Raw genomic sequence first — 23,593 nt, 5'->3', positions numbered from 1 at the left:
CTATAACGTCGAAATAAGTTTTACTAAGTAAATTACTTTTGAAGATTGTTTCAATTTTATTGATACTACAGCTAGGTAATAATAATATGGTGCATTGTAAAGAATTTAACAGTAAAATTAAAGAAAAAAACATTTTTTGTTATTTTCAATATATATGAATTAAGTTTCCCAATAAATCTGTTGTGAATCTTGCTCCATCATTTTTTATCCACCGTCGACTGCATTGTTGTATACGCCGAATACGTCGTCTTCATAACCTCCATAAGGCAAGAGTAACTCAGAACCGCCATTCCACCAGCTGATAACGTTAGAGTCTTTTGAGAACACTGCAGCATAAAAAGCACCGTTTTCCTATTGTCAATATTGAAATTCTCCCATTTGCATTCGTACAATGAGTTCTCGAAAACATTACTGGCATCGATCAACCTCTGGCCGATAAGACATTCCATATAAAGCTGAACAAAAGTGTACGGCAGTTCTAGATAAGTGTTTTCTAATCCACCGAAAAGTTCTGCAACCGTACCGAGAAATCTTAAAATGAATTCTACTATAAAAATATATCGCAGTTCCTTCTCTACCTTATTTCTAAGACTTATGATTAATACGTGAAATTGAATTACTTCTTCCAAACGGTATTTAATAAATAAATTCCTTATTATATTCTCCAAATGATTTTCATTTACAACTTCAATCTCCGTTCTGTATTTGTCATAGAACCTTTTACTGTCATCCCAAACATTCAATAACTCTTCGCTTAGAGCCTGCATCTGAGCTTCTAAATAGCCAACCACCGTCAAGATAAACATCGTTGTGTTTGATAGAGTACAGACAGCAAAACAGACACCCAATATCAAAAACACCATCGCTATTTCGTAGTTAGGAGATTCAAACATTGGCTCCAGACCTAGAAAATTATAGTTAAGTATTAGGTAGAAAATAGAAACATCTACAAATTGGAATGCTTTAGTTTACAATTCTCGATCCTACATCTTTCTAGCTTCATTTTTATCTTTATTTCATCTTCATCATATTATTCTACACGTCTTGAGAATTAGTAACATCAATAAAACTGATCGAGCTACCAATTATAATAGCTATTTTGCGAGCCCGACTCGAGTTGGTGACGTTATTCGTTCAGAGATCCACCACCATCATCATCATGATCAACCCATCGCCGGCTCTCTACAGAGCACGGCGGGGTGATAACGTAAAACGTTGCAGTAGCGACAGCAGTAGCAATTGCGACAGTTCATTTGCTGTCTCTCTTCTTCTTTCTTCTTCTTCTTATTTTGCTTTGTGGCTATTGCTGTCTCTCTCTAGCCGGACGTTTGACAGCAATGATCGCGAGATTTACGCCTATCGCAAGCCTGTCGCGAGATACGTAATCCCGGTCTCCTCTCAGAGCGAGAAGGGTTTTGGCCATAGTCTACCACGCTAGTCTAGTGCGGATTGGTAGACTTCACACACCTTTGAGAAAATTATTGATGAAGTTGCTAGCACCATTTCTCTTCTTCTAGTGCCATCTCTGCCATCGGAGGAGTTTTGCATAATATCAAAGACTATAGATAATTTTACAAAGAGTGGAAGTTTTTAAAAAAAAAAAGAATATTAGCCATGTTAAATGACTAATGTTCCCCTTTCCTCTCCAACTTAAGCGTCAGGCTTGTGCTAGGAGTAGGTACGACAATAGTGCAACGGGCGGGGTTTGAACCGTCGACCTTTCGGTTTTCAGCCCACTCCTTTACCGGTTGAGCTATTGAGGCTATAAAGTTATCGTTTTACCAAATTTTTCTGATGCAATTTCTAAGTTGTGTCATTTGCATACTGGAGTTACGAGTATCTAACCGTAAACAACGAACAGATCCTCAGTCAGATGTCGACCAGGCGTTACAAAGGGCAATAAAATGTATATGATCCCATTCATGACGAGTGCCGTCCAGATGATGGTTGCTCTCTTCTTCACAACCCTCGAGTACTTAAGAACATTCGAGGCGTATCTCGTGCGCGGTACGATCAGGGAGTCACATCTCAAATAGTCTTCTACCAGATTTATTACTGTATCTCTGTAATAATGACAATTAATAATATACTTAGAGTTTTTTGTTACTGCACAAATTACTGGATTTGAATTTAGGGGGAAATTAAGCGAGGCTGGTGTGGCTTTAGAGATAGGATGGTTTTAAAGTACCTACATCAAATATGCTAGACTGATTACTGATTTTGGTGATTCGAATTTGGCCTTTACACATCCTCTGAACCTTGGAGAGTACCTACGTTAAAGCGTTGGTCCATGTTGTTATCATACATCTATATCTGATTAAAAAGCAGTAAGCGAACGATGAAAGTAATTTATTCTTTGTCATTACACATATTTACTTCTTTTTTTAAATATATAAAAGGAAAAGGTGACTGACTGACCGACTGACTGACTGATCTATCAACGCACAGCCCAAACTCCTGGACGGATCGGGCTAAAATTTGGCATGCAGGTAGCTATTTTGACGTAGGCATCCGCTAAGAAAGGGTTTTTGAAAATTCAACACCTAAGGGGGTGAAATAGGGGTTCCAAATTTGTGTAGTCCACGCGGACGAAATCGCGAGCATAAGCTAGTAATCTTATAAAATCGGTTGAGGAGGCATAAAAATTTGTTTTTTAACAATAAATAATAAATAAATAATAAGCAGCCACTGTTTAAATCTCAGAAGTTATTTCCGGACTCTAATGTTAAATAATAAATTTAATGGTGATGCTCCTTCTTCTCTGTCGGTCTCTGTGATAGCACGAACGAGAGCTAAGCATATCAGTGTAACGTGGTACCTATACACTTACGAGTAGAGGTGCATATAAATGAACTTAGAGGCGCAGCCGCTACATGCACCGATAGAGAACTCCACGGCAGCGGCTGCGTAGTCGCCAGTCTCGCGGCACCGCACGAACGTGAACCAGATCGCGGAGAAGATGTACGCGTAGATGTGGCATCCGCAGCATATAACGTTCAGTAGATAGAAGATCCATGGGATCCCTGAAATGGAATTCTATTATGTACCTATTTCTACTTTTTACTATAAGTAAAGCTTGATTCAACTTTGTAAGAGGTGTGCGGTGCGTATCGCTACCCATACCCATAATGCATGTTGCGTCATACAGATTTATCTGCCTGGTTCTATATTTAATGTCACTCAGCGGGCGATGGAGAGAGCTATGTTTGGAGTTTCTCTCTCTCCATCGCCCGCTGAGTGACTCTGAGCTTTCTTATGAGGCCCGTAATTAGCGACCATGTCTCGGATCCATATGTCATCACTGGCAAGTGGCAACACGCACTGTTCGAAGACTTTAGTCTTCAAGCACTGAGCAATTTTGTAAGACATCGCGAAGCTTCCTGAACGCTGCCCATTCGAGTTGGATTCGGCGGCAGACCTCTTTCTCAAAATTGGACCTACCTAACTGGATTGTGTGTCCTAGGTGTACAATTTACTCGTCTACAATTTCGAGTGCAGAGCTCCCAACGATTACTGGGTGGGGCAGGACATAAGATTTGACATGATGTTCATAAGCATTAGAATTAATATACTTACGCTTATAATTCCTATCAATGTTAATACAATTAACTCGCAACAGGACAGCTACGTTCCACAGCATAGTGGGCAGGTCGCAGTGGCTCAGACCAAATTTGCGGAGATATTTTGCCATATTGCTTGAACAGAGGATATTAAAGCGAATTTAAATCAGGGCATTGTGTCGAAGTTTAACAGCGCTTTTTTTTAAAAATACGAGTTGTAGAAAATAGTCAGAAACCTTCCAACATACCGTAGTTATACAGTGTGTAACTGAAAGAAAAACGAAGGTAGTGATAGTCCTGAATTCTGAGAGATACCACAAAAAAACGCGGAAAAAAATATGAAAAAATCCTGTATTTTAAAAGTTCACAATATAATATTGCAAATAAAACATCTGACTGACGCTAGAGGATAATATCTACTCATGTGCTCGAGGTCAACGAACGTTGCGTAGATAGTCTACTTGGGGTCAATGCCACGTCATAGGTGGGGCATTGACCCCGAGTTTTGAACGCTATTGCACTGCGGGTTTGAAAAATACTAAATCACTTAAACTACTAGACAAGGCTTAAATAGTTATTGGCATTGGATTTTATTTAGGTGTAATAATAATTTCACTAATTTTTTGCTAGCTTTTCGGTTACACCCTGTATTAAGATTGGAATATATTTTCTCTCGGCCTACCCACATTTTTTTATCACGCGACATTGTTTGCGCATCTTTTAACAAATAGAGAAATAATATGTCGCATTCTGTTAATGCAATTAAAGACTACGGTTAACTACTTGCGGAATGATTTTTCTTTTATTTTAAAGTGTGCACTTTTCTACTTTTATTGCAACTGAATTGAAATGCCAGCCATAATATCAACTATCTAATCTAAGGATCTAGTATGCCGTCCATCAGCAGGACGTTAGGTGCTTTTCAAACATCACTAAACAAACAAATAAAACAGTGAATACTTATTTATACCTATGCTCTATACTTACTCAAGATAAATATAATTAACGTTAGCGTGAATTGTTCACGACGTTGTTATTTTTAGGGGTACCGTACCTCAAAAGGAAAACGGAACCCTTATAGGGCCACTTTGTTGTCTGTCTGTCTGCATGTCTGTATGTCAAGATACCTATATGGTACTTCCCGTTGACCTAGAATCATGAAAGTTAGGTAGATGTAGGTCTAATAGCACTACGTGTGCTATTAGACCTACACCTGTGGGAAAAACGAAAACTGTGATTTGTGGTTACATCACAAAAAAAAACTAAAATGTGTTCATGAACAAATAATTATTAGTAGGTATTTTCAACGTTCAAAGTAAGATAACTATACCAAGTGGGGTATCATTATGAAAGGGCTTTACCTGTACATTCTAAAACAAACGGATGGACGGACGGACGCCGGACGGACGGACAGACGGACAGACAGACAGACAACAAAGTGAACCTCTAAGGGTTCATTTTTTTCCTTTGAGGTACAGAACCTTAATAACCCATCAAGTACGAGTAAAACTCGCACACGAAGACATCCGTACCATTGTACAAGAAACAAGACTTTATTATTTTAAAAAAAACTTATTTTCATAGCGGCCCTTTTGAAATTTTTAGTAGGTAACTACAATACGACAAGGCTCTTTTGGCACTTGAATGACATTGACAGGGGGGCGCTGTTGGAGAACAAAGGCTTAGACTATTCAAACGAGAACAAAGGGGACACTTAACGGCAACTTTAGTTCCGATTTTCGCCACGCGCCAAAAGAGTCTTGTCGCCTCGTACTTGTTGTTAAAGCGGCAATGGAAATACACATTCTGTGAAAATTTTAAGTCTTTAGGTTACAAGATACATCCCACTGACAGACGGACGGACGGATGGACGGGCGGACGGACGGACAGCGGAGTCTTAGTAATAGGGTCGCGTTGGCACCCTTTGGGTACGGAACCCTAAAAGATTTTAATGTGTATAAAACACCTTAATAAAACGCCACGTGTAATATAGTATGACTATTTACACGTCTATAGACACTGTACCTTACAAATTGTGACTTGAAGCTTGAATACATAAAAGAACTAACTTTTGTTCTAATTTCTAACAGCATTTTACATGAATAATTATGAATATGTCACGAATCAGGGCCCTCTTTCCCACTGGGCACTATGGGCACGTGCCCACGATCGATTGGGGCCCACTAGTCCCTGCCAGATCACCAAACTATAACAGACCGACCGATATTTTAATACCCAAAAAACATATTTATTTCATATAATCAACGGTCAAAAAGCCATCTCAAGCAAAGGACCGTAGAGAGTTAAAATATAGTCCGATCTTATATTCGATCTTTATTGTTTTTACTGATAACGCAAATGATAGAATATTTCATTCTCTTTCACACTTTTTTAAAAATGCTGACAATAAAAACCTCTAAAAAGTTAAAAATAATATGTATTGGCATATATACCTATAATGTATTGGTCGGATTGGGCCTTTACGTTTAATATAAATCTATTATATTATATATTCCAAGAAAATAGTACCTACTCTGTCAAGATCATAGGGGCTCCGTTATTCTAATGTGCCCAGGGCCTCCAATAGGTTAAAGACGGCCCTGGTCACGATTGATAAGAAAATTGTTTACAGGCTGTGATTACAGGTATCTAGCGCCATAATTATACGAGTTCAGTGTTTATGAAGTGCGAAGTTGTTCAAGCAATTAGTTTCCACTAGGTGATATCCGCGGCTTCACCCGCGTAGATTTAGGTTTTTTAACATCCTGTGGGTACTTATTAATTTTCCGGGATAAAAAATAAGCTTATGTCCGTCCCCGGGATGCTAGCTATATTTGTACGAAATTTCGTCAAAATCGGTTGAACGGATGTGACGTGAAAAGCTAGCAGACAGACAGACATCACAGATAGGTAGATACATTTGAATCGTATTTATAACTATCTTATGCTCGCGACTTCGTCCGCGTGGACTACACAAATTTCAAACCCCTATTTCACCCCCTTAGGGGTTGAAATTTAAAAAATCCTTCCTTAGCGGGTGCCTATGTCATAATAGCTGTCTGCATACCAAATTTCGGCCCGATCCGATCCGTCCAGTAGTTTGAGCTGTGCGTTGATAGATCAGTCAGTCAGTCACCTTTTCCTTTTATATATTTAGACTAGCTTATGCTCGTGACTTCGTCCGCGTGGACTACAAAATTTCAAAACCCTATTTCACCCCCTTAGGAGTTGAATTATCAAAAATCCTTTCTTAGCGGATGCCTACGTCATAATAGCTATCTGCATGCCAAATTTCAGCCCGATCCGTCCAGTAGTTTGAGCTGTGCGTTGATAGATCAGTCAGTCAGTCAGTCAGTCAGTCAGTCAGTCAGTCAGTCACCTTTTCCTTTTATATATATAGATATTAGTATAGATCTAGCTCTCTGTCTATAGGTAGTAGGTAGATAGTAACAGGGGTTGCCGGACGCCCGAACGAAAACTTTGTGAAGAGGTTACATGTAGGTACATAGTTACCACTCAGAAATAACAGATTGCCGATGTATCGCGAACAATCGATCAATGAGGCGTGCTGATACAGGCCGCAAGGGCCGCAACCTGCACCGCTACTACTTCGTCAGCTGTCCATTTCTTTATTTTTTAAGAAAAAGCCGGCCAAGTAGTAAGTAGTAGTCAGGATCGCGCACCGTGTCCGTACTACAGTAATATTTTTTCGACATTTTGCACGATAAATCAAAAACTATAGGTAATGCATAAAAATCTGTTTTAGAATGAACAAGTGAATTCTTTTCACATGATACCCCATTTTGATATAGTTGTCTTACCTGTAACACGCAGACAGTCAGATAAACGGACAGACAGACAGCAGAGTGATATTAATGGGGCTCCGTTTTTACCCTTTGATCATGATGATGATGATGATGAACTGTATTTAAAAAACCTAAAAGAGTGTTTTTATGACTATTACAAAATTGGTTATGTGTTTCTTTGGAATAAACAAACCAAAAAGATAGGAAAAAAGTATCTCATTTAAATAAAAAAAATTGCCTAAAAAGCCCACGAAATGATAAATATCAAAATGTTTTTTAAAAATTGAATGAGGAAAACGTAATTTTAAATTAATGTTTATAACTACATCTACCTAATTTTAAACAAAAAAAACCATCGAATCCTCACGCCAGTGAAATCGCAATTTGACATAAAACATCTACTTAATGCGTAGAAAGAGTAATAAAGGTAGATTGAAGTACTGTGTAACCGCGTATGAGATAGCGATAGCACGACGTAACGATGAATAACACGACATTTTATTGCCATTGTTTAGTAGTCAATATTTGTATTAACCGATCAACAATATTTGTATTAAACGTTTTTTATGTGAAAACAAGTAAATAACTAATGAGAAATACAATTACGCCACGAATTCTCAAAGTTTGTTTTGCAACTATAGTTGCATTTTTTGTATGTATTTTTGAAAAAAACCAGTTACACGGTAAGGGACAAAAAATAGGTTAGCTGCATCTCTGTTTATCACATTACTAACTTTATCTGTGCTCTTTTTTTAGTGTGAATGAGAAAGCACACGTTCCTGTATCTACCTTTATTACTCTATCTACGACTTAATGCTTTATTTGTTATATTGAAGAGCGCTTTTATGTTGTAAAATCAACGTAAAATCAATTTTTGCAAAGCCCACAAAGCTTGACACATTTCTAAAGTTACCCACAGTATTCGTTTTGAATCGATTAAAATCGATAATGTAATGAATCGAACGTGAACGCAACGAAAGTGAATGTCAAAACAAAAACTTCAAATAAAAATGTCAAAGACGTTGCGCTGGAAAAATAAATAAACAATTGATTCAAAGATTTGTTTAAATTGTATAAAAATCATGAATAGCAAAAGAAAGACGCACATCTTTGACTTGTTCTGGGAAGATATTTTAGTGTCGAAAATCTTGCCGTATCTCACTATAAGAGAATGCTTCCACTTTCGTTGTGTTTCGAAAACATGTCTACAAATTGTAAATATGTATTTTGCGAAGCTGAAATCATTAAAACTGATGAACAAGGGGTTTTCGCCACACGCTTTTCAAGTAAGACAACCTCTCTACAATTGTAAAATTATGATTGCTTGAATTGTTTTTGCGTGATTCACGAGTACACCAATGGACAACACTTTTACAGTTTGAAGGGTAGGTAGGTCTTATAACAGACACAAGGGGAGAAAATCTAAAAACCGTGAATTTCAATTTTCGAAGTAACAATAACTATATCAAGTGGAGTATCATATGAAAGGACTTTACCTGTGCATTCTGTAACAGATTTTTATTTATTTTCATGCATCATAGTTTTTGAATTATCGTGCAAAATGTCGAAAAAATACGACTGTAGTATGGAACCCTCGGTGCGCGAGCCTGACTCACACTTGGCCGGTTTTTTTCCTTAGGTCTTTGCAGCAACATGTACAAAGCTAAGAGTCCTTAACTTAAGCCGATGCAAAAACCTCACCGACGCAGACATAATACCCATTCTGCGGCACAACCGTGAACTAACCAGCTTGAATTTGAGCTTCTGCTATAACTTGAGTGCTAAATGTTTGCAACCGGTCATACTATTCTGTAACCAATTAAAAATATTGAAGTTGGGAAAGTGTGCATGGCTAACCACAGGTGCTATGGAGGCGCTGGCGTTACATCAGAGCAAGCTTGAAGATGTAGATTTGGGATACTGCGGCAACATCACGGAGGGATGCATACTGATCTTTATTAAGAAATTTAGACAAATAAAAACTTTGAACTTAGAAGGCAATAAGCAGATCACTGATAAGTGTCTCTACACTATGTCCAAGTACAGCAGTCAATTGAAGTTACTTAATTTGGGTGGATGCAGTGAAATTACTGATAAAGGAGTCCTGTACGTACATTTTTACAAACATTGCATTTTTAGTTTTTCTTTTATAGAGATAGCCTCCTGATGATCACCTGATGTTAAGTGATTATCGCCGCCCATGAACATTTGCAGCACCAGAGGAACTGCCGATGCGTTGCAGGCCTTTTAGGAATTTGTTGGTCCGCCCCTTGAATAACCCCATGCTTAACCATACATATTTTTTTTAAATTCAGATACATATTAGCCCTTGACTGCAATCTCACCTGGTGTTAAGTGCTGATGCAGTCGATGAAAGTGGGCTTACCTGGAAGTAGTATGGCAGTTTTAATTAAACCCATGCCCCTTTGGTTTCACTGCACGGCACTACACGGCATTGTACCGGTACGCTAAATCGCTTGGCGGCACAACTTTGCCGGTAGGGTGGTAACTAGCCACGGCCGAAGGTTCCCACCAGACCAGACCAGAAATTTAGAAATTGCAAAATTCCAAACCCCTGCCAGGAATCGAACCCGGGACCTCCCACTAATAAGACCACAGTGCTTACCTTACCACTGGGAGGTCGTCAAAATTACATTACATTCTCCCTTACTTCTTACATTACCTACTAATATTCATCAATCCTTCTCCAGCCCACAAATCTCAAAAGTCAAAAGTCAAAAAGTCAAATGATTTATTCAAAATAGGTAATAAATTACTCTTTTTGATGGTCAGATGTTGGATTTCTAAGATATAGTGGTGATAATTATTACGCAAACTTAAAACTAAAGCTACGAGGGTTCCAAACGCGCCCAGGTCTGAGAAGAGCCTACAACAAACTCAGCCGGGTATTCTTTTTATTATCACCACTTTACAAAATTATTGAAACTTAGGACTATCACAAGCTATTGAGCAACTCATCTCAGAATGAGAGGATTTAGGCCATAGTGCGCCACGCTGGGCAAGTATGGATTTGCAGGCTTCACAAATCTTTGGGAACTTTCACATTTATAATATTAGTACGGATTTTAAATAAATTATTTGACTTTGACGACTAGCCTATCACAGTACTTTAAAAAATAAAAATTCACATTGATGCTTATTTTTTTGGGTTTTATTTTTCAGGGCTTTGGCCCTACATTGCAATAACCTAGAAGGTCTCCTGGTCAGAGGATGCCTCAAAGTTACGGAGACAAGCTTGCGCCTCTTGAGGAAGAACCGGGTGCATCTGGACAGAAGGCCGGTTGAAGTTCCTTTACCTATTTATCAAATATAAGAAACATTTGGTTTGCTTTGGTTGTATTTTGCTCATTTCTATGATGCATTATTGCATTCATGATATCATTCCAACGTTGATTTCTAATTTGAATACCATTTAGTACATTCTAACGTCCGTGCATTTAGGTATAAGTCCCGCAAATTGCTATTGCGCTGGAACCATGTCTCATTAACATCGAAATGACGTCATTTTGACGTCAGCCGAAATAAAAATATACCATCAGCGCGAAACTTCAGTCCAGTGCTGACGTCACTAAAATGGCGGCCACGCGTATTAGCAACTGGCGGGACTTAAACATAATGGTACTGATTCTGAGTGCACCTATATTTTAGAGTATTTGCATCCTCTTCTTACTAATGTAGTATGAAAAAGACAGACACAGTTTGACAATTTTAAATTTAATTTGGAGCGGTCATTTACTGCCAGTTGCCAGTTGCGAGCCTATTGTTTTAAGGAGATTGCCCATTTTCTTAGGAGCTTTGGGCTTCCTTCCTTCCTTTTTTAGCAATGTTAAAAAGAAAAGGATGCAGATACTCTAAATTTAGTATCTATAAAGTCAAACTTTAGAAAGAGAATTGTGCTTCGTAGAGCGTCGTCTCTTTCACTCATACCTAATGTGACGTTCTGTCGGTCTCGACGTCAGAGACAACGCTCTACGGAACCATTATCTCTTTCTTTAGTTTGATGTGCAATATTTTCTGCCAAGTACGTGCAGAACAATTGTAGTCTGAAATTATGATTGGCCAAATTTTAAATGTTATTGATTCTGCGAGTTGCGACAGAACATTTTAGCCAATAACGAAAGAGTGTCAGCCAATCAGAAGAGACTGCGATTACAGTTTGTCGTGATCATAGGTTAAAAGAGGTTGTGCCATATTATAAGATATTTAATTTTAAGTTTGTTTGTACCTTAGGCATAAGACGAATAAACTAGTTTCTTTCTTTCTTCTTTCTTTATTTTTATAACGCACGCAGGAAGCTGATAACGCCATGATGAACTCTGACTGTGACGTCACAGGGATTGAAATTGTAATGTATTTCAATTTTCACTAAGAAAACACTTTTGCTTACAAATCCGTGTGACGTCATAACAGCTCAGAACCTAAAAAGATGGCGGGTAGCGTTTTCGCGGTGAAATTTGAAATGCAAAATTTAAATCCAATAATTTTTTTGTAAATTTCTTGGTAGTTTATTATCACTCTAGGATCAAATTAAGACACTTTTTAAAAAGGGTTAAATACCCTATTGGCCTAGGCAATCCTCAGGGATGCCCAGAGCGCTTATTCCAGTCCATTCGTTAGCCCAAAGCCGAAACTTTGCCCCTATCCCACATTACTCATGTTATAGCTGATTTCGACATGCTCTTTCCGAATTTTCATTTTGCCTCCTCACTCACGTTAGGCTAAGGTGAGGTGAGTGACGAGCGATGCGATTTGAAAAAGCTATCTTTTTTCAAAAAGCAAAAAGGTCAAACAATAACATTAAAATTGAGTGTAAGTATTTTCGCCTGTTTCTCTAGTCTCATAATCTATTTTATTATATTCATAGTTGTACCATAAATGTAAATATTATAGCAGTGATTTAAAAAAAATTGTTTGTCAAAAATAAAGTGTTACCTATGAAGCTTATATATGTTTTTAGTTTTACCTTAACCCATCGCCCCGCCCCACTACTACTAGTCTCAAAATGAAGAGGGTATAGGCCATAGCAATTGCGTGCACGGGATTTTGAGTCAGGATAGCCATTCAATAGGTAGGAGGTGGCAACTGGCAACTCATTGAAAATCAGCATTGAGCTATTACAACTAGGGTAAGCAGTGCCTTTATGACTCTATGGGCTGCACGAAAATCTGTCGAAACTATAACTTATTTTGCTTTGTGGCTTTCAGTAGAAAACTATAACAACTCTTATAGAGAACCCAGTCAACACCACAGAAGATAATGTACATCGATTTTTAGGAGATAGCGGATTTGTAGAGCATTGTCTTGGTCATTGAGACCGACAAAACGTCATATAGGTATGAATGACAGAGACAACGCTCTACAAAACCGAAACGTCATTCTAAAGGCCGATGTACATAACTTTCTGCCGCGTACTGTACATACTATGATCGTTCTACGTTTCTATGCCTTTAATTAAGGGGGTGTAAATAAATAAATAAATCAAAGACATTACAAATTTTTTCACAAAATTATATTTTGTGTGATAACACCTGCTACAAGTCTTAAAGTATATTAATATTTACAATATTTTATATTCTACACATTAGTAACAAATAACATTCATAACCTTACAGGAGCAGATCTTACAAATAATTTACTGATCCAGTGGCGCCCCCACGGCCTAACAACGCGCAACATAACCACGAGCGGGACCAACTAAACAATATAGTCCGTACTAAATTACTTTTCACGCGCCATTTTAACTCTACGGGTCAGCTGTTATAATCAAAAGTACGGCTCACCTTTAAAATAAGGACTAAAATCGTACTTTTGACATGATATATTTTTTTTTAAATAGAGATAGTGAGCAAACGAGCAGGCGGGTCACCTGATGATAAGTGATTACCGCCGCCCATGAACATTTGCAGCACCAGAGAGACAGAACCGGTGATGCGTTGCCGGCCTTTTAGGAATTTGTTAAAAGTTAAAATTTTAAAAAGTGAATATAAAGTTAAAATGGCGCGTGAAAAGTCATTTTTTACGCATTATAACTAACTATCCTGCAACTAAGTGTTAATAACATTTGGCAATAAATTAACGAGGATAACACGAAAATAAACCTTAAAGTCAAAGCGCATAGAAAAGAAACTATCATCAAAATTTATACTACATGTTACTACAAAAAAAAATACAAAAAAAAGTCAACCGTCCTTTAGGCCAGTAATTGAGAGTCCAGCCACAAAATAGGGAAGTAACAGAAGATCTGTTGAATACAACATGTAGTAACAGACGCACTCACATACTTGGCAAAGTCAGCCGAAGACTGGCTGACTTCGGCTGATCTTGCCGAAGTTAGCCAGACTTCAGCTAGGTCAAAGAATTACTTTAGATACCTTCCAGGTACAAGGCACCACTCCGCAAAACGTTTAAATAAATACCTGATCTTGTTACGACGCAAAATGCAATTCAACTCGCAATAAACGAAAATAACTGAGTTTGTTGTGCGCTCTTCTCAGACCAGGGCGCGTTTGGAACCCTCGTAGCTTACGTAATTTATCACCATTGCCTAAATTATCTTACATTTTAAACTATTAACTTTTTGATTAAGTGTACTACGTGATTTTGAATAAATAGTTTCAATTTCCTCAAAGCCTCAATATCTCAACCGGTAAAGGAGTGGACTGAAAACCGAAAGGTCGCCGGTTCTAACCCCGCCAGTTGCACTATTGTCGTACCTACTCCTAGTACAAGCCTGACGCTTAGTTGGAGAGGAAAGGGGAATATAAGGGGGAATTTGATTTGCACAGTTCAACGGGCTAAATTTTGAACACCTCTTTCTCTATTATGTAAACTGTTATCTTTTTGTCTTTCTCTCTCTCTCTTAAGAGATGAGTCCACCATAGGCAAATTACTCCGATCACGTGACCTAGTGAGCCAGGTAGTCTGGCCAAATGTAGGCTGGGTTAGGTTGACCTGTGTATGTATGTATAAGTGCACCTGTTTTCATACTGTGTATTAAAGGACCCTCTTTTTCTATCCAACAGACCACTCTTACGCCTCTAATACTATCACATCGAAAAAATAAAAATATTATTTTACTTTTATAATACAAATATACTAAAAGTACGAATTCTATGTATACAGCCTTCAGTTAAGTAAAAGCAGTACATTAATTAGTAATTACAATATCTTACACAGAAATTAAGCATACAACGGGACGAGAAAGAGGCACTTTCGAGAACAGATTAAATACAAAACTTATCCAAAATTATAATTACACACCGACTGTACAGACTAAGTAAAATTACAAAACAAATTACGCGATATACATATACGAGCTTTCCGAAAAAAAAAAAATTTTACAACGAATTTTTGTGTTGTAAATAAATTGCACTCTAATTCTGATACGCACAAAAACTTAAATAGGTTGCTTCTTTGGGAAAATAAATTAATTAATATAATTTATACCGCCGCACTGTCTCGTTTAACTCAATCTTAAGTAACGATTAAGCGACTCTGAGTACGGCTGTTTATGATTTATTAAGCACGCGCCTTCCACTTCACTGTCGAAAAAATTTATCACAGTTCTTGCGCCGAGTGACCCTGAGAGTTGATTGCGCAATGCACTGTACTCTGTTGTCTCTGTCACTCATACCTTTGTGACGTTTTGCCGGTTTCAACGACAGAGACAACGCTCTACGAAACCGCTATCTCTTGGTAGATGTGCAATTTTTTCTGCCGCGTACTGTGCTATCATCCCCCTGCAGATACCTAATGGTGCACTTACGTGGGCAATTTTTTAAGCAATTGTCGCTCGGCAATACAAATGTATCAAACTGGAGCAATTATTTCGCGTAACATTACTGAAATTGTCAGGTATTGCAATAAATTGCTTCATGTGGTCCTGACATTCATAATTTAATTGACAATTGCTTGGAATTAATGTCTGTCTCGTTTTTAACCGACTTCCAAAATAAGGCAAAGGCAATTTTGATCCGCTTTTTCTAATAATTTACTTCAAAACAGCAAGTTTTAGGCTCCTCTAGGTAGGAAAGGGCAGATTGATTGATGACTCATGATCAGTAACGTCACGAAAGTAATTTTGAAAATGTTGTATAGAAGCAGGCGTTACTTTGCGGAAGTCCAATACAATGAACCAAAAGCTTAATGTGCTATAATCCGCTGAAACAGGTCGAATCTGTATGGTGCATGCCTGCATTTTGCCTGCTGCATGATGCACCATACATTTTAGACCTGTTTCAGCGGATTATAGCAAGTTCATTGTAAATTTTGAAAATATTTAGAAAATATTGAAAATCTAGGATATAAATATCTCAAACGAAAGGTGACTGACTGACTGACTTTCTGTGGCCCTACCGCGGTTGTTTGACAGCTACAATGTCACGATCGCAATCATCTCTGATTGGTTAATGCTCGCTCACTATTGGCCACAATGCATTGTTGCAACAAGAATCGCACAAATTCAGCCAATCAGAACAATTGAGATTGTAATAATGATTGATGCAGGTTTTAGACAATCGCCCTACTGATCTATCAACGCACAGCAAAACTACTGAACGGATCGGGCTGAAATTTGGCATGCAGATAGCTATTATGACGTAGACATCCGCTAAGAAAGGATTCTTGAAAATTTAACCCCTAAGGGGGTAAAATAAGGGTTCGAAATTTGAGTAGTCCACACGGACGAAGTCGCGGACATGAGCTAGTTTATAATATTAGTGTGAATATTTTAATGTCACATTGAAGACCACTTGCAAGAAAACAGTTTATTGTGATGCAATGACAATGCATTGCGCAATTAACTCCCAATTACAAAAAAATCTGCTGGACAGTGTAAAAGAAATAACTCTCAAATTCAACCAAGCAGGCGTGGTGGAGGATACGGTATTTAACTATGTCAAAAATATATTTTTTTTTGTTATTACTAAAATAGGGTCTTCAAAAATACGTTAAATATAATATGTCCTCTTTTAGTTTTATAACAATTTTAAATTATTATCAACTAGATGATGCCCGCGACTTCGTTTGCGTGGATTTAGGTTTTTTGAAAATCCTGTGGGAACTGTATGATTTTCCGGGATAAAAAGTAAACCTTCCACAGGATGTAGGCAAACTCTGTACCAAATTCTATTAAAATCGGTTAAGCTGTTGGGGCGTGAAAAGCTAGCTGACAGAAAGACAGACAGACACACATTTTTAGTATTAGTATGGATTAAACTAAAAAAAGCATGTCAAATGTTTCTGATGTCACATCAATGTATTTCATACAAACTCCCATACCAAGCGCGTTTTGACGTTTGAAAAAAGTTGCTGATTTGACTAGTTGTTACCATCCCTATAATAATGCAAAATATTACACATCAGAAGTGGGATTGCCACTCATAGTTCTTCACCACGACTGCTCGGTAGAAATGTCGAATTATTAAAAAAAAATGTGCAGCACTCCAACAAAACACTGTACGCTTATTGCACTATTCACTATTATGCTACGTTTTCCCGGACACAGCGGCCACTACCATACACAAACAGTTCCTCTAAATACATTTTTATCAGCAATTTTGTACTTTATTCAGCTTCCAGCTTCAAAATACCGGATACTGTGTATTCTCCCAAGGAATATTTACATCACAGACATGGGGTAAAAGACAAGTGCAGTGCCACATATGTGATAGAATATTAGATAATATAAGTCCCTCAAATTGCTATTGCGCTGGAACCATGTCACAGCTCGAAACTTCAGTCTAGTGCTGACGTCACTAAAATGGCGGCCACGCGCATTAGCAATTTGAGGGACTTATAATAGGTTTGAGCCTCAATAGCTCAACGGTTTAAAAGTGAACCGAATTCCGCAAGGTCGGCAGTTCACATCCCACCCGTTGCACTATTGTCGTACCCACTCCTAGCACAAGCTATACGCTTAGTTGGAGGGGAAATATTAGTCATGACTAACATGGCTAATATTCTTTTTAAAAAAATACAGCAAAAAAACCGGTTAAGTGCGAGTCGGAGTTTTAATAAATTAATTTTTTCGTGAACATGTTTTAATTTTTCATGACTAACATGGCTAATATTCTTTTTAAAAAAATACAGCAAAAAAACCGGTTAAGTGCGAGTCGGAGTTTTAATAAATTAATTTTTTCGTGAACATGTTTTAATTTTTTTGTGATGTAACCACAATTTCACGGTTTTCGGAATTTTTTTCATTACTTGTGCTATAAGACCTAGCCTACCTACCAAATTTCATGATTCTAGGTCAACAGGAAGTAACCTTACCTGGTGGAAAGTGATGATGCAGTCTAAGATGGAGCGGGCTAACCTGGAAGGGGTATGGCAGTTTTTATTAAACCCATGTCCCTTTGGTTCTTTCACGGCATCGTACCGGAACGCTAAATCGCTTGGCGGCTTTGCCGGTAGGGTGGTAACTAGCCACAGCCGAAGCCTCAACAGACCAGACCAGAAATTATAAAATTCCAAATCCCTGCCAGGTATAGAACCCGGGACCTCCCACTAATAAGACCACAGAATTTGCTACAGATTTTTCTTACACAATCGGGTGGCTGGGTGTCAAAGTAGATGAAAGGCCCAAACGCATTGCGTTGCGCTGCGCAACGCAGCACGGCAAGTATTATTTACACGAGTTTGTATGGAGCAAGGCGTACTTGGACGCGACGCGTTGCGCAGCACAAATGCTTCTGGACCTAAATGCTGCACACCTTGTGTAATCTCTGTTATAACTGTCTTTTCCCATCACACATCACAACATACCACAACAAAGTAATGTTTAAGAGCCTCAATAGCTCAACAGGTAAAGGAGTGGACTGAAAACCGAAAAAGGTCGGCGGTTCAAACCCCGCCCGTTGCACTATTGTCGTACTTACTCCTGGCACAAGCTTGACGCTTAGTTGGAGAGGAAAGAGGAATATTAGTCGTTTAACATGGCTAATATTCTTTTTAAAAAAAATGTGTTTGCACTAATATGCTCCATCTGTTTCCTCAAGTCTGTGTCTATAATATACAAAATAAAGCTGCCAGAACATGACAGGTACAATTATTGTGGCCGCAGATACACCTGTAAGTTTTACTCTCGTAAGTAGCTTACGTGATTAACTTACGACTTTACTAATAAACACTAAGTACATTTACAGTCCTTACAAAATGACTTCTCACGCGGCATTTTATTTAAGTTTTTAGGAATGGAGAAGGCAACCCACTGTAATACAGTATTCACTAGTACAGGGGTTGTCACGCGGCCCATTCATACATCCTTAGTAACTAATGACTATGTAACGTTGTTAAAATTTAGGATTTGAAATAAATAAATATTATATTATATTATTTTCAATTCAATTCCCAATTATTAGCTTTTAGTGGTGCCAACTGGGCACAGTTTATGGGTCAATTAACAATTGTCATGTCACAAAAGTACAGTAGGGCGATTCCGTAAAACCTGCATCAATCATTATTACAATCTCAATTGTTGTGATTGGCTGAATTTGTGCGATTCTTGTTACAACACTGCATTGTAGCCAATAGTGAGCGAGCGTCAACCAATCAGAGCTGATCGCGATCGTGACATTGTAGCTGTCATTTTTTTATGCTTGGCTCGGCTCGTTCAGTTCGACAAAAATAAAAACGGCGAATGCTCGATGTTCTGTTACAAGTAAATGCTCAAGTTTATCAGCACCTTTAAAAGGATTGTATTTTTGACATGACAATTGACAGTTGACCCATAAAGTTGAAAAGACACGTGATAAGTTATTTTGTATGCATAATACACTAGTAAATAATGTTGTCAATTAATTATACAAACTACTTACAGTACGCGGCAGAACGTAATGTACATCTACCTTTAGAAGGAGATAGCAGATATATAGAGCATTCTCTGTTGTTGAAACCAACAAAATGTAGGTATGAGTGACAGAGACAAAGCTCTACATAGCCAAAATGTCATTCTAAAGACTGATGTACATTACTTTTTGCAGTGTACGTAAGTAAAACTTACAGGTGTAATCGGGGCCTACAAGATATATGCTCAAAAGAGCTAAGAGTTAAAAAAAATGATCAGAAAGTGAGGTTTCATCCACTAGTGCTGAGGGTAAGGCAACTGAAGTGGTGTTAATCGTCAAATTACATCAACTATATACAGAACCAAATTAAGCCATATCATTAATTATTATTTTAAATTTTTATTTATTTGTACTATGCCTTAGAAGTATTATTCATTTATTTTTACTGTACAATCCTTTTTGGTCAGGGTTTTTCAATACTTTTAAACCATCAACTTTTTTGAATAAATAATAATTTTAAATACATATCAAAAATTACGTAACCGGCAGGATTCGAACCTGCGTCTTTTGGGTTTGCGCCCGAGGCCTTGACCGTTTCGCTTACTGCCATTGACGAAATTTGTGATATGAGAAGTGTAATTGCAAAACCCGCTAAAACGATTTTATATAGAAATCGACTTTTTGATTTCTCCTGATAGGTTTCTCAAATCTCTATTAGGTGAATAACTCATTTCCGAGCAAATCCCACTATAACAGCACTAAATTATAACTTTAACTTCATGCTTGGTAACAAAATCCGCTATAATGACATGGGTGAATTTCAAACTCCTCTAAAACAGAATCGACCAATCACAGAGCTTGGTACGCACCACGTGACCTGACAAACAGTATGGCGATTTGTGTTGAGTAGTGAAAAAGTGTAATCGAGTTTTATTGAATTTAAAAACATAAAATGGATGAAATGATGCAGTTAGTGACAAAATGTGACCCTAAACACTCACGGAAACGTCCTATCAATAAAGCTTTGTGGAAACGTGAAGTGGCTCGTGATAAACGGTGAGTAAAAAGTTGACCTGATTCTATATTATTTTGTTCAAAAAATGGTGTTATGCAAAGCGCTGCAAGAAACAATAAAGTGGCCGGGAGTTACACGCTGAACAGATTTGATATTTGCTGTATATTATAGATAGCTCGATTTTTGAATAACAGCTTATTTAATCATAATCACTAAACTTTCGCCTTCAATAGGTACCTAATTAATATGAAGGTGAAAGCTTGTATGTATGTGTGTGTATGATTGTTACTTCTTCACAACTCTGAACTCATTTAGCTGAAATTTGGAATGAAGATAGGCTATAAACTAGATTAACACACAGGTTATCTTTTATCCCATAAAAATCCAAGGTCCCTGCGGGATTTTTACAAAACCAAAATTCACGCGGGTGAAGCCGCGAGCAGAAGCTAGTTGTTTCTATATTTTTCTGAATGAATAATGAGCTTGTTAATCGTTTTGCTTATGTACCTAGTTACCTACCTATAATGTGTACCTACTTATAAAATCTAAATCGTCCGTCCGTCCGTCTGTCTGTCTGTCTGTCAGCGGGCTGTATCTCGTGAACCATCATAGGTAGAGAGTTTAAAATTTTACAGAGTGTATATTTCTATTGCCTCTATAATAACAAATAATAAAAGTTTAAAAATGGCCGCCATGAAAATAAAAAAAATTAAAAAGTGATATTTCTTGTACGATAGTACGGAACCCTTCGTGTTTGAGTCCAACTCTTTTGTTTTGAGAATTAATTAGAGATTATATGTTTTTTCTAGGTACAAGCCCACTGGATTACCTCAATTTCCAAAGTGCAATCATGATCAAAAGGCATTTCGTTGCAGTCAACTAACTTGTCAAGATATCCGAAAGTTTCACAAAAATTTTTATCGATGCTCAAACAAATTATCGCAAGATAACTTTTTGTTAAAATATTGCTCTGTAACTAAAGCTAAAGCTGGCAAAGCTAACAGTAAAAGGAAAAAAGCAATAAAATACACTATTCTCGGAAAGGATGGAAAAAATATTCCTGTGTGTCAAAAAACATTTACAGCAGCACTTTTAATTAAAAAAGACCGTATTCAAGGTGTCCTGAATCGATTCTATGAGAGTGGTGGTTCGATGCCAACAGAAAATAGAGGTGGTGACCGAAATAGTGTAAAGTTTGAAGCAAAAAAATATTCGGTACAGTGGTTTATAGAATCATTTAAAGGACAGGAAAGCCACTATTGCCGATCGAAAAATATTCACAGACTGTATCTTTCTCCGGAGTTAAACATTCGAAAAATGTGGCGCCTTTACAACCAGGCTCGTGAACCAGCGCTCCATGTTAAGCAAAGTTTTTTCAGAAAGATATTTAACACGCAGTACAATATTGGTTTTGGGTCCCCTAGAACAGATGTGTGCTCGACTTGTATCGCAATAGATGAACGTTTAAAATCGGAACCCGAAACATCTAAAAGAAACGAGTTAATGATTGAGAAAAGGATTCACCGTCTAAAATTTAAAGCATTTTACAAAATTCTCCAAAATGACAGTGAGCACATTCAAACTATTACATTCGACTGTCAAAAAAATCAGGCCTTGCCGAAATTACCTGACCAGTCAGCATATTATAGCCGGCAATTCAGCTTTTATCATTTTGCCATAGTTTTGGGGAATTCGAAAGCAAAACTAACTAAACAAAATGTACACTCGTACTATTGGGATGAAACAACGCATGCCAAGGGAAGTAACGAAATTATAAGCGCAGTCTACCATTTCTTACAGAAACTGAGTTTTGATGAACGAATAACAATTTTGAGAATTATATCTGATGGGTGTTCTGGTCAGAATAAAAACACAGGTATGGTTGCTATGCTCGGAAAGTGGCTTTACACGGAGGCTCCAAGACATGTTAAAAAAGTGGAATTAGTATTCCCTGTCGTTGGCCACTCGTTTATTCCTCCTGACCGGGTATTTGCAAAAATAGAAAAAACCCTTAAGGGTAAGGAGGTGATAGTTTCGCCTTTAGAATACGTTTCAGTATTGGAGGAAAACGCAACATGCACAGGTCTTGCAGATATTGCAGTGTACGACTGGAAAAAGGGATATGAGTCAGTTATAAAACCCACAAGCAGCTGGCATTTTCCTTTCATGAAAAGCAAGCGCTTTTTTTTGACCCGGACAAAAACAAACAATATTTTAGTACAGGGAGAAGTAAATTATAACAGTGAACTAAACGAAAAAAAAATAATTACAAAGAAAAATAAAAAAATTATAAATATACAACCTGTACTGATTCAACCCCACAAAATCGTGCCCAAGCAATCGAAGCTACAAGATGTCGTCAAACTCTTGTCGACCCACTTTGGCAACAACTGGCAAGAAGTAGAAAGCTTAGAATTTTATAAAAAAATCCAAGAAAGAGCGCAGACTCAGCTGTTTCTAGACAATCGGATCGAGGACAATGATGATTCCGTAGACGCGTGTGACTTGTGTGAGGGCGGATTTGAAGAGATAAGTTCGTATGTGTAGAAACTTTTACAAGTGCTTTTGAATCGTCATAATAATTTACCACTGGTTCAAAATGCCGTTTCTACCGAGGAGAACCAGCAAGAAACTTGGCAGTTGCTCTTTTCAAATGTTTAGTTTACACTAATATTATGCCATACTGTTTAAATAATTGCAGCCCCGTGCATTGCTGGAGCGAGTCAAATCCATGCTTTTTTATTTATCACTAGAGGATGCCCGCGATTTCGTACGCATGGATTAAGGTTTTTTAATTCCCGCGGGAACTCTGTAATTCTCAGGATAAAAAGCCTGTCTGTATTCCCAAACTATAATCTATCTCTGTGCCAAATTTCAGCCAAAACGGTTCATGCGTTGTTGCGTTAAAGAGTAACAAACATCCATCCATCCATACAGCCTCACAAACTTTCACATTTATAATATAAAAATAGGATTTACATAAATTTTCGTTTGTATAATATGCTTAACGGTGTACTCTGTTTAATTTCATACATTTTGAAAATGTATGCATTATAACACGTGTTTTGAATTTATAGAATTTTTGTTTTTTTTTTTCTATGTAATAAACTCCTCAACAATAATATTGATGTGTTTTATTATTTTCCTGTTGGCTAATTATAATTTTCAAGTTTTCATACTAAAATTTATTGCATAACACTATCCAAACGTTATAGTAGCTCTCAATAATGTTCCTTGCAAAACCCCCTTAAATGTCATCTGTAAATGTCATAAGCCTCTATAACTATGAGTGAGTTTCAAATTCCTCTACAATGAATTTACTTTCGCCGATAACTTAAAAAAAAAGATAATATTGCCTATAGATTTATTATATCCTGTTTTCCGATCCTCCAACGATAATTTTAA

At 37.5% G+C, this 23,593-nt stretch overlaps 3 protein-coding genes and 1 long non-coding RNA gene across 5 annotated transcripts in view; 2 read left to right on the top strand and 2 right to left on the bottom strand.

Moving 5' to 3' along the window:
* The window catches only part of p115 (General vesicular transport factor p115), a 152,921-nt gene that overhangs the window by 62,593 nt on the left and 66,735 nt on the right, over positions 1-23,593 (bottom strand). The gene's annotated exons all lie outside the window — the stretch shown is intronic.
* Positions 151-4,060, bottom strand: LOC117991436 (uncharacterized). 2 transcript variants are annotated; one of them, XM_069504821.1, is made up of 5 exons: positions 3,809-4,060; positions 3,577-3,695; positions 2,831-3,023; positions 1,846-2,063; positions 151-904 (listed from the first exon to the last, which is right to left on the bottom strand). In XM_069504821.1, the coding sequence occupies exons 2-5, from the start codon at positions 3,689-3,691 to the stop codon at positions 198-200; spliced, it is 1,233 nt and encodes a 410-aa protein (XP_069360922.1). In that variant the 5' UTR covers positions 3,692-3,695; positions 3,809-4,060; the 3' UTR covers positions 151-197. The 2 variants fall into 2 exon arrangements, with proteins under 2 accessions (XP_069360922.1, XP_034834926.1); XM_034979035.2 differs by having other exon boundaries at positions 3,577-3,820.
* On the top strand, positions 8,379-11,648 carry jet (F-box and leucine rich repeat protein jetlag). The gene is made up of 3 exons (XM_034979115.2): positions 8,379-8,652; positions 9,006-9,472; positions 10,550-11,648. Exons 1-3 carry the CDS (start codon positions 8,449-8,451, stop codon positions 10,698-10,700), a joined length of 822 nt encoding a protein of 273 aa, XP_034835006.1. The 5' UTR covers positions 8,379-8,448; the 3' UTR covers positions 10,701-11,648.
* On the top strand, positions 19,804-23,312 carry LOC138403649 (uncharacterized). Its single transcript, XR_011237866.1, has 2 exons — positions 19,804-20,229; positions 20,998-23,312. It is a non-coding gene; the product is annotated as an uncharacterized lncRNA (long non-coding RNA).

This window comes from Maniola hyperantus, chromosome 19 (genome assembly GCF_902806685.2).
Source record: "Maniola hyperantus chromosome 19, iAphHyp1.2, whole genome shotgun sequence".
Taxonomy (NCBI): Eukaryota; Metazoa; Arthropoda; class Insecta; order Lepidoptera; family Nymphalidae; genus Maniola; species Maniola hyperantus.
This window is presented reverse-complemented; position numbering and strand designations above follow the sequence as displayed.